Below are 11,294 nucleotides of genomic sequence, written 5' to 3'. Positions count from 1 at the left end.
CAGCCGTGACAAAGGGTTTATATATGACATATAAATATATATATATATATGTATGTGTACATGATATACCCCAATGAAGATAATTAGATGGCATGAGTTTTATATTTAATGGTTCAATTTACAATTAACTGTGTAATTAATTTAAATAATGTTTCAAACAATTGGGTTCTTATATATTTCAAAATTTACCAAAAGAAAAATATTGCAGTGATGTGAATGGTTTTGGAAAAAGATTTATTTAGGGATCAAATTTATGTTAAACATGCATTTTTCTTTCATTTAGATATGAATATATATGGAGTCACAGTTTTCAAATATTCTTGTTAGCTTTGATATTACTGTATTCTTTGTGCTTCTGTATTCTAACACAAGACAACAGAATAAATATGTTGAAAGAAGATTAATTAGAAAACAGCATAAAAATGTAATTAGAAATGTTAAGATTATGTGTTAAACTTTAATATTTTGCATTTGTGAAAAAAATAACATGTTAAAGGAATACTTTTACATTACATAACTAGTTGTTTAAAAATTAGATGATTGACATCAGACTGGTACTCTTACGTTGTTAGGTTAATATGATTAACGGGAAAAACACATTTTCCAAATACACACATATTAATATAACTAAAAAGTAAAACAAAAGGTAAATGGACTGATTTTTATGTAGCACTTTTCTTGCCTCTCATTTTTTCTTTGGACATCCTTGCTTGCAGTAGGCACAATAACGGGAGCAACAGCGATAACAGGAAAGTCTGAGCTGACTGAGGAGTCCAGGAGATCTCTCTGGTGCTGCTTCAGATTCTTCTACCTTTATTTGCTCTTGATAGATATTTGGAGAATCTAGTTGAACTGTTTGATTAGCTTTGTTGCTAGTTGTCAGTGTCTTAGACGCTTTGTTTTGTATGTAGAATTTCTCAATCTCACTAAGCATGCGGACCTTAAGTTGTTGGAGCTCGGTATATTTTTCATCAAGTGATTTGTGTTCTCCATCCCTGCCACTTACAGATAAAAACGTATTACTTTGCCCATGTTCCAACATTTTTCTTGTTTTCTCAACAGATGTCTTTTCTTTCTGAAATATTGATCTCCTAACAAAATGATTGATCACCTTTACTCTTTTATCCATGTTGTTTCTCATTTTTTGACCTCTGAGCTTCATCTGATTTATTTCATTTCGTTCTATTCTAGTGTCCTTCCAGATTTGTTTCAAAAACTCAGTTTTTAAAGTTCCCTTCTGTGTGAAGTCATCTTCCTCTGCTGACAAGATGGACAACGTTGCAAGATTTGTTTTCTTGACAGTTTCAAATTCTTCACCTTCTCCTACTAACAGCAGACCTTCCTTGTCAGGTGTCAAGTATCTTTTGCTTCCTTCAAGATTACCTGCAACATCCTTCATCCTCTGCTTAAATTCATGTTCATTGGTCTCTTCATCCTGATGTTCATGTAAGCATTGTTTTACAACTTCCTCAGTTTGGATTGCTTTGTCAAACGTTGTCTTAAACACATGCTTCTTTTGTTGTTGTATCTTGTCATAATCTGCAGTAATTTTAATTTTCTGCTTATGAATTCTGACACAATTTTGTTCATATATAGATATCACTTGTAATATTTTTTCATTTTCCCCCTCTACTCTCTTAATATATGTCGACAACTCTTGATGAATCAGTCTATTTAGTTTTCCTATAAGGTTTCTTGTAGAGATTGTAACACTACTGAGGATGTCCTCTCTGGGTTGTACATCAGACAGTTCACCTTTCAGGGATTTCCTCGCAATTAGTTTCACTTTCAGAATCTCTAGTGATTTCATTTCATCCATGACTTGGTCTCCTCTCATTTCCATCCCAGACTGCTCTTCTTCCACATTTCTCCTTTCCTTCAACAACAGTTCTTGTTCTTTGGCAATGTCAGTCTTCATCTCTTTCATCTCTTCTTTTTCTTCACTCATGATTTCCTTTGCACGTTCAAGCTCTTCTTGCTTCTTCTTCAGATTCCTCATCAGACTCTCCACTTTTGCTCTTTCACTCTGTAATTCCTTTTTCATGATTTCCACTTCTTTTGTTTGTCTTCTAAGGTCATCTTCCTTGACTTTTTCTTCATTATGTGTTAAGAAAATCTTGCTTAAAATGTCTTCAAGTCTTTCTTTTTCCATTTGAACCTGAAGGATACAATTTTTAATCTTGGCTTTTTCGTCATTTGTCTCATGTAACAGCTTGTTTACATGTTCCATCTTATTGAGCAGTTCAAGCTTTATGATTTCCATTGAGTCTCGTTCCTCCTTAATATTTCGTTTCTTTTCTTCCAATATTTCAAATTGTTTCTTGATGTCAGACATCAACACCTTCAGATCCATTTTCTCTTTATTCAGCACCTCACTTTCTCTCTCCAGATCTTCTCTGTCGTGTCTCAGATCTTCTTTCAGTTTATCAAGCTCTCGTTTGTCCAGTTCAAACTGCTTCTTCCATTCATTTTCTGTGCTTTCTCTCTCCAGATCTTCTCTGTCGTGTCTCAGATCTTCTTTCAGTTTATCAAGCTCTCGTTTGTCCAGTTCAAACTGCTGCTTCCATTCATTTTCTGTGCATTCTCTCTTGGTGACCATGTCTGAAAGGATACTTCTCACACCTTCCTTTTCTCTCTCCAACATTTCAGTGAAACAGCGAATGCTTTCTTTCAGTTCGTCTTGGGTTGCAAGTTTTTCTTCCAACACTGTTTGCAGCCTTGACCTGTTGTCAACATTTTGTAGTAATCTCTCCATTTTGGCTTTTATATCCTCCTTCAGTTGTTGAAGTTTCACTTTCAGAATCTCTAGTGATTTCATTTCATCCATGACTTGGTCTCCTCTCATTTCCATCTCAGACCACTCTTCTTCCATATTTCTCCTTTCCTTCAACAACAGTTCTCGTTCTTTGGCAATGTCAGTCTTCATCTCTTTCATCTCTTCTTTTTCTTCACTCATGATTTCCTTTGCACGTTCAAGCTCTTCTTGCTTCTTCTTCAGATTCCTCATCAGACTCTCCACTTTTGCTCTTTCACTCTGTAATTCCTTTTTCATGATTTCCACTTCTTTTGTTTGTCTTCTGAGGTCATCTTCCTTGACTTTTTCTTCATTATGTGTTAAGAAAATCTTGCTTAAAATGTCTTCAAGTCTTTCTTTTTCCATTTGAACCTGAAGGATACAATTTTTAATCTTGGCTTTTTCGTCATTTGTCTCATGTAACAGCTTGTTTACATGTTCCATCTTATTGAGCAGTTCAAGCTTTATGATTTCCATTGAGTCTCTTTCTTCTTTTATATTTTGTTTCTTTTCTTCCAATATTTCAAATTGTTTCTTGATGTCAGACATCAACACCTTCAAATCCATTTTCTCTTTATTCAGCACCTCACTTTCTCTCTCCAGATCTTCTCTGTCGTGTCTCAGATCTTCTTTCAGTTTATCAAGCTCTCGTTTGTCCAGTTCAAACTGCTTCTTCCATTCATTTTCTGTGCTTTCTCTCTCCAGATCTTCTCTGTCGTGTCTCAGATCTTCTTTCAGTTTATCAAGCTCTCGTTTGTCCAGTTCAAACTGCTGCTTCCATTCATTTTCTGTGCATTCTCTCTTGGTGACCATGTCTGAAAGGATACTTCTCACACCTTCCTTTTCTCTCTCCAACATTTCAGTGAAACAGCGAATGCTTTCTTTCAGTTCGTCTTGGGTTGCAAGTTTTTCTTCCAACACTGTTTGCAGCCTTGACCTGTTGTCAACATTTTGTAGTAATCTCTCCATTTTGGCTTTTATATCCTCCTTCAGTTGTTGAAGTTTCACTTTCAGAATCTCTAGTGATTTCATTTCATCCATGACTTGGTCTCCTCTCATTTCCATCTCAGACCACTCTTCTTCCATATTTCTCCTTTCCTTCAACAACAGTTCTCGTTCTTTGGCAATGTCAGTCTTCATCTCTTTCATCTCTTCTTTTTCTTCACTCATGATTTCCTTTGCACGTTCAAGCTCTTCTTGCTTCTTCTTCAGATTCCTCATCAGACTCTCCACTTTTGCTCTTTCACTCTGTAATTCCTTTTTCATGATTTCCACTTCTTTTGTTTGTCTTCTGAGGTCATCTTCCTTGACTTTTTCTTCATTATGTGTTAAGAAAATCTTGCTTAAAATGTCTTCAAGTCTTTCTTTTTCCATTTGAACCTGAAGGATACAATTTTTAATCTTGGCTTTTTCGTCATTTGTCTCATGTAACAGCTTGTTTACATGTTCCATCTTATTGAGCAGTTCAAGCTTTATGATTTCCATTGAGTCTCGTTCTTCTTTTATATTTTGTTTCTTTTCTTCCAATATTTCAAATTGTTTCTTGATGTCAGACATCAACACCTTCAAATCCATTTTCTCTTTATTCAGCACCTCACTTTCTCTCTCCAGATCTTCTCTGTCGTGTCTCAGATCTTCTTTCACTTTATCAAGCTCTCGTTTGTCCAGTTCAAACTGCTTCTTCCATTCATTTTCTGTGCTTTCTCTCTCCAGATCTTCTCTGTCGTGTCTCAGATCTTCTTTCAGTTTATCAAGCTCTCGTTTGTCCAGTTCAAACTGCTGCTTCCATTCATTTTCTGTGCATTCTCTCTTGGTGACCATGTCTGAAAGGATATTTCTCACACCTTCCTTTTCTCTCTCTAACATTTCAGTGAAACAGCGAATGCTTTCTTTCAGTTCGTCTTGGGTTGCAAGTTTTTCTTCCAACACTGTTTGCAGCCTTGACCTGTTGTCAACATTTTGTAGTAATCTGTCCATTTTGGCTTTTATATCCTCCTTCAGTTGTTGAAGTTTCACTTTCAGAATCTCTAGCGATTTCATTTCATCCATGACTTGGTCTCCTCTCATTTCCATCTCTTTCTCTTCATCTTTGATGTTTCTCCTTACCTTCAACAACAGTTCTTTTCTATTCTCACGTCTAGTTTTCATCTGGATGACTTTTTCTTTTTCCTGGTTACATTTTTTGATCTCTTTTTTTATCAAGTCTTTTTTTGTGTCTTGTAAGATCACCCTTTTTATACCATCCTTAATCGTTTCTCTTTCATATTCTTTCTTTACAGTCAGATACTCAGTACTGTGTTTTTCTTTTTGTTTGCCCCAAAACATTTTATTGAAATCTTTCAGTTTCATTTTTTTTTCAGTTTCTTTTATTTCAGTTGTTTTCCTTTCCTCTTTTATGTTTTCATTTTTTTGTTTTAATATGTCTATTTCTTTTTTGATTTGACAGCCTCTCATGTCAAGTTTCTGGTTCTTTTTCAACAACTCTTTCACTCTTTCAAGATCTTCTTTGTCTTGACTCTCGTCTGCACTCAAGTCATCCAAGGCATCTTTTTCTTTCTCATATATTTTTTTCCTTCCATTTTCATGTTTTCCTTGCTCCGTCTTGATTTTTGTCTCCACTTGTTCCCCATGTTTTGGCTCTTGTTGTATGTTTTTTAATGTGCACCGTATAATTTCCTTTTGCCTATTTAATTCACTTTTAATATTCAGTGTTTCTTTCCTTGTGGTCATGTAGAAATTTTTTTGGTCTTGCATGTGTTTATTTTCATTCTGAATTATTCCAATGATAAATTGAGTGTTTTTAATTACCTTTTTATATTCCCCTAAGTATTTCTTGATTAGTTCCCATTGTTTTTGAATTTGCTTCCTTTTTTCTTTCATCCTCATGTCTTCAATTTCACTTTGCATCCTTTTCTTTTCTTTTTGCAACTTCTGCTTTATTTCTTGTTCACCTTGATGTTTGATGATCTCCTCTCGTTGTTGTTCAACCTCCTTTTTCTGCTTTGTTTCTCTCACGAGGGCAGTTCTTTCTTCTTTGAAAGTAGCCCATATTCTTTTTATCTTCTGTTCTTTTTGAATGCTTCTTTTGATTACACGTTGGTTTTCTCTTTTCTTCATCTCCAGCTCCACCACCAGAGCTTCTATCTCTTGTCTTTCCCTTTTAATATTTTCTAGTCTCATATCAAGCTTCTGTTTTTCTCTTTGGATTTTTTCCCAGATGTTGATTGTTTCATCCATCTCTGCAGTGTCTTGTATGGTAACTCTTCCAAAGAGTATATTAAGCTGATATTTTAACCTCTTCATTTTGTTTGTTATATTCTTATTTTCAGCCTCAACTTCTCTGAATCCTTTTCTGTCCTTTTCTAAATGAGCATTCACATTTTCTAGAATTTTCATCTCTGTCCTAATTGTTCCCATGTGTAAATTAAACTTGTCTCTTATGTCTTGGATGTAAATAGTATACTGAGAAACTTTTAAGCTGTGTTTTTTTATTTTCTCCATTAACATTTTCACATCTTTCCTTCCAAAATGTTTTTCATGTTCATTGGGTAGATGGATGAACAGATTATGGTCTCTCTGCTTCTCCTCAGCCAGCTCTTCCATCTGTCGTTTCAATTTTACCCTTAACACTTCTAGTTCATCCCTTTTTCTCATAGTCATCTCCAGTCTTTGGTCTAATTCTCTTCTTTTCTTTTTGATCTCGGTCCTCAATGCTTCCTTTTCTTGTTGTATTTCATACCACATTATTTCAATTTCCTCCTTTTTTCTCATACTTTTTCTAAAAAAACGCTCAAATTCTTTTACCTTTATTTTCAATTCTGATTGCAGCAGCTCCATTTCTCTTATTTGCCTTTTGGTCATGTGTACTCCGTCATCAAGCTCCTGTTTGTGTCTTTCAGTTTTCTCCCTCAAATGGTTCACCTGTTCCTCCTGTATTTCTGTTTCAGTTAGCTGTTTAACCATTTTCTCATTCTTTATCGCTGTTTGGATCTGTTCTGTCATCTCAGTCTCTTCTCTCTTGATTATTTGTTTTACATTCTCACTAACTGATTTTTTATTTTTTTGACCCAGACTTTCTAATGAAAGTTTTACCTCCTCCAGTTTCTCATTAACTTGTTTGAGGCTTTCTGTTCCCTCAGTTTCTTTGTCCATTTTGTTTTTTGTCAGTTTATCTCTTTTATTGTCCATTGTCTTCTTAATTTCAGTCTTGAAAATTTCAAGAGCAGTTCTTTGCTTAGGTGTAATACCATGTTCCATGTCTGGTTTTGCGCCTTTTGTCAAGTTAAGGTTAATGCAGTCAAGGTCTTTAAACTGTCTTAGTTTTATTTCAGTCTCCTTCATACTAATTTCTATCTCTTCAATTTTCCTTCTGGTCTTAGCAGCTATTTTCTCCACTGTGCTCTTAACTTTTGCCATTTTTTCTAAATTCTGCCGAATCAGTTCAGTTTGCCTCTGCATTTTTATTTTAAAGATGTCTAATCCATCTCTCTCTTTCAAAGTATTTTCTAACCTTTGATCTACTTCTCTTCTCTTCTTTTTCACTGCAGTTTTCATTGATTTTATATTGCTCATTTCTTCTGTCATATGTACTTCACTTTGCTTTATTTTGGTTTTTACAATTTCCAAAAACTCTTGAAACTGTTTGATGTCTTTTAGCAATCCTTCAATTTCACTGCCTTCATTCTGTTGATATTTGTCCATGTTATTTTTTTCCGCTAGGTTCTCAAGTCCTCCTCTTAGCGTTCTTATAATCTCTTGTGTTTTGTAAATCTCTGCCCTCAGTCTTTGTATATCGGCTCCTCTGTCCTTTTTATCTTCATCGGTGTGTTCAACATGTTTTTTCATCTCTTCTCCTGATTTCTGAATTAGTTTTTGCTTGTTAACATTAAGCCTTATCAAGCTAGACTCTTGTTTTATTTTTTTGGCATCATCCCCCTCTTGTACTTCATATTTCATTATTTCATTTTTGAAAACTTTGGTGTTCACCATCAAAATCTTTCTCTGTTCAGTTTCTTCCAACAGCTTAGTTAATACTTCCTGGGCATTTTCAGTTTCCCCGACTGTAATTACAGTGTCTGCCCTCTGCAGGTCATTTATTTCCAAAATGAGCCTTTTTATATCTTGAGTTTTTTCTTTCATGTTATCAATAGTGTACTTTATTTGTTCCTTTATTTCCCCCTCTTGCTGCTTTAGGTTACGTATCAGTTTTTCCACTTCTTCCCTTTCTCTTACAATTATCAGTAATTCAGTTTTATCATGCACTACTTCTTCATGAATTTCAGTTCGCATCTGTAAGCAAAAGTCCTGCTCCCCATTTTTGCCTTCTGCAAAACAATATTTGGATTCAAAATGCTCCTTCTGTTGTTCTTTTATTTTTTTATTTTGATGCTGATCATCTAATGTTACAGAATTTTGTAATGATGTTGTATCTGTTATACTTTCTGTCCCCCTTTTGTCCTTTGGAATTGCTGATGTTTGATCCTCGAGGGAGTCTGTGTCTATTTCATACTGTGATTCTTGAAGTTTGGATGCGTTCACTGAAAAAGTATGTTTGATTGTAGATTGTGCCGATATCCATTTGTTGACCCAAGTTTTCATGGATGTCAGTTTTTCCTTCACAAAAACAGAAAAAAAGAGCTTTTTTTGTTTTTGATGACACCAAGACAACAATAAAGATCTTCTTAAAACATCTATGTTTTAATTTTTTGTTTCACATTTATGGATCTTACTAGGGTTGGGCCATATGTAAAAATTTTCCAACTGACAATTGTCAGTCCAATAATCGACGATGGGCGATATATTCGCGCATACGCAGACTTGTTGATTGGCAGAGCATGGAGTGATTTGCACATGATGAAGTCCAAACATGGACGAACTAATTTCCCCAAAAAATTAGGGCTGTCAACATTTATGCGGTCATCACGATTAACCCATCTGGAGTGCAGAATGAATAAACTTTGGACAAACTGCTCGAAATGCGTTGAGAGAGACATTTAAGGGGTTTTGACTCAGTCTGCGATCCAGATGGGTTAATTGTTAAACGCGTTAGTCGTGATGGTGGCACTTTAACGTTGACAGCACTAAAGAAATATAAAGTTGCCAAGTTGGGATTTCTTTGGCTTTAAACCAGATGAAAATCCTTAGGTTTACCAGATGTAAACCTAAGGATGTAACCAAAACGGTCTGCCCCTTGTGCAGATGTATAATGCGAGCAAAGTACTCAAACACGTCTAACTTGCATGAGCATGTACGTGTCCACCATCTGGCTGAGTATGCTAGTGTAGTGAAGCAGATTTTGGGGTAGGATTTTACGTGATGTCCTCGAATGCAGCACTAACATCCACCTTCCCAGCTGATAATTAGCAACCTTATAAGAAACAGCTGTGCTTCACTACCACATGGAGGTATTTGGCAGTCTTTTCCCATCCAAGGTGGCTGAGAGCATTAGGCAGCTTAAGCACTGCAGAGCTCCTCAGGAAAGCTGCTCATTTTAGTATTGCCCTTTAGAGAATGGTAAGAGGGACTCTTGTGTTTGTCATAATGTGGCATATAGTAGGGTGGACCTTGACGACTGTTTCCCTCTTTTGTTACAGGATTGTGCCATACTGCTGCTGTTTTGTGCTGTCTTGTTTTGTGTCGTTCTTTCTTGTTCAGTTTTATTCTGTCTTGTTGTGGCCTTACAAATGTTTATGGACTGGCCTCGACTGACTCTTGGTTTTATGGTCTTTTACTTGGAATTGTTTTATATATTGTAATCTTGCTTTTATAAAGAACTGTAACTTAGGGTGGGTTTGTTTTATTTATCTCTTTTACTAATTTGTTTAATGTTTTACGCTTTGTTTTATTGCTTTAGTGGAGGTGCGGCCGCTTGTTGAGGGGCTAGGCACATGAGGTGGAATCCCCTCCTCGATGCATGTGAGTGTACACACCGGGCATAGGTAGACCGCACCATTTAGATTTCAGTGTGAGTGACAGTGAGGTTTGCTGTGGAACTACATGGGTGAGTAATTGGTGGTACCCTTGGGCACTCCTCTCTGTAGGTTGCCTCAAGTGGCCGGTGTTCCAGATCTACTGGCGTTTAGATCAACTGGCGTTGGTCGAACAGATGTGTGGCAGTCTTGCGTTTCAGGAGCTGCTACTGACAAACCAGCAAAAAAAACGCCAAATGTGTCACCCGTGACACTTGTGAGGTTGTCTCAAACACACTCCGTCAGTCTTGATGCTGTTGAACAACAAAATGTATAAAAATGTGGCGAGTTTACCTGGTGATATCCTCATGCGCAACGCGATCGCGAAAACAGCAAACAAGTAATACCACGCCGATGTTGTTCACGGGACAGCAAGAGTAAACGATCGGGAGACTCTTGTCGTCGTTATCGTTCCCCTTGCACGGTTTGTTTCTCCGAATTCAGCGTTTTTGCTTCACAACTAAAGCGAGCAGTTTACTTTGTGTGCACTAACATGGAGTCGAGTCAACCAGTGCCACCTCTGGCCAAGTGCCACAGCCTACAGCCAGATCAACCTGTGACACACATCTGCACCACGTTTGAATTCGTTTCATGCACATTTGTACCTTTCAATTGTGTCTGTTTGTGCGTCATGCAAATAAACCTTTGAAATGAATGAAATGACACTAATATTTCACTATTGTTGTAACATCACATGTCGTTAACATAGTCTGTCTGTGTCTTCCCTCTGCAAACGAACATTTCAGAGTTGGTTGTTATATACAGTCTGTATAAGTGTGGTTAATCTAATAAACATTTGTAAGGAGATGGCAGTTACTGTGAATGTACAGCAGTTACACAGTGATTAGTAATAAACAGTCAGACAATCTCATTCAATCTTGCAGACTGAATGCACCTTCTGTGGAAAGTGGTACCACACAGTGTGTGTGGACTTCCCCTGTGCAGAAGGCGACTACAAATGTTGTGGATGCTAAATAAACAGAAAAAAGTGATCCCTGTTGTCTTTGCTTACTGATTGTTTTCAGTGTTTACAATCCACATTGCTGGCATTGCATCTGTCAACATGTTTGTGGGCAGATTTGGATGTACCAGGGGTAAGTGCAGCCACTCAGCCTCTACTCACTGTCATCATAGCAGCAGGTGTAGATGTGTCACAAGTTAATCTAGTAGTAGGCTATGGTAGTAGTGGACTGACCTCCATTTGAAACTGCTCTAGCTGCTGTGTGATAGTGGATCTGCTACAAATTGAAGATCATATGGAAGTTTTGGGAATTAACCCTTGTATTATGTTGAAAAACAAAAAAGTGACATTGATTTTGTTGCGGGTCATTTAGATCCGTACTGTGTAAATCCACTCAGAATTGTTCAAAAACTGCAATAAAACAATAGCAACTTTATTTTCCATTAGATAAACATGTAGAACACAGACATACAACAGTTAGACTTTCCATAACTAATTTGGGAACAATTTGGTTTTTCGTTCTTACAAACACATTTCTTTTGAACTTGCCCAACGTTCTCAGTTTTTCAGT

General features: G+C 36.5%; 1 protein-coding gene across 8 annotated transcripts; it reads right to left on the bottom strand.

The window, feature by feature from the left end:
• Window positions 1-217: 217 nt before the first annotated feature.
• Window positions 218-8,941, bottom strand: LOC102307320 (trichohyalin). Of its 8 annotated transcripts, none has more exons than XM_042215742.1 (2): window positions 3,385-8,941; window positions 218-2,580 (listed from the first exon to the last, which is right to left on the bottom strand). In XM_042215742.1, exons 1-2 carry the CDS (start codon window positions 8,390-8,392, stop codon window positions 686-688), a joined length of 6,903 nt encoding a protein of 2,300 aa, XP_042071676.1. In that variant the 5' UTR covers window positions 8,393-8,941; the 3' UTR covers window positions 218-685. The 8 variants fall into 8 exon arrangements, with proteins under 8 accessions (XP_042071676.1, XP_042071675.1, XP_042071672.1 ...); XM_042215741.1 differs by having other exon boundaries at window positions 218-3,588; window positions 4,393-8,941; XM_042215738.1 differs by having other exon boundaries at window positions 218-2,452; window positions 2,555-8,933.
• Between the last annotated feature and the right edge of the window lie 2,353 nt (window positions 8,942-11,294).

Source organism: Haplochromis burtoni, unplaced genomic scaffold (assembly GCF_018398535.1).
Source record: "Haplochromis burtoni strain Fernald_Lab_line unplaced genomic scaffold, NCSU_Asbu1 Contig_810, whole genome shotgun sequence".
NCBI classification, from domain to species: Eukaryota; Metazoa; Chordata; class Actinopteri; order Cichliformes; family Cichlidae; genus Haplochromis; species Haplochromis burtoni.
The sequence above is the reverse complement of the archived record's forward strand: the minus strand, read 5'-3'. Positions and strand labels throughout refer to the sequence as shown.

Coding starts and splice junctions, on each gene's coding strand:
- LOC102307320 (XM_042215738.1), bottom strand. CDS start 8,392: ATGAAAACTTGGGTCAACAAATGGATATCGGCACAATCTACAATCAAA. Junction 2,453..2,554: donor AAAATGAATGGAAGCAGCAG/TTTGAACTGGAC, acceptor TGGAAGAAGCAG/TTTGAACTGGACAAACGAGA.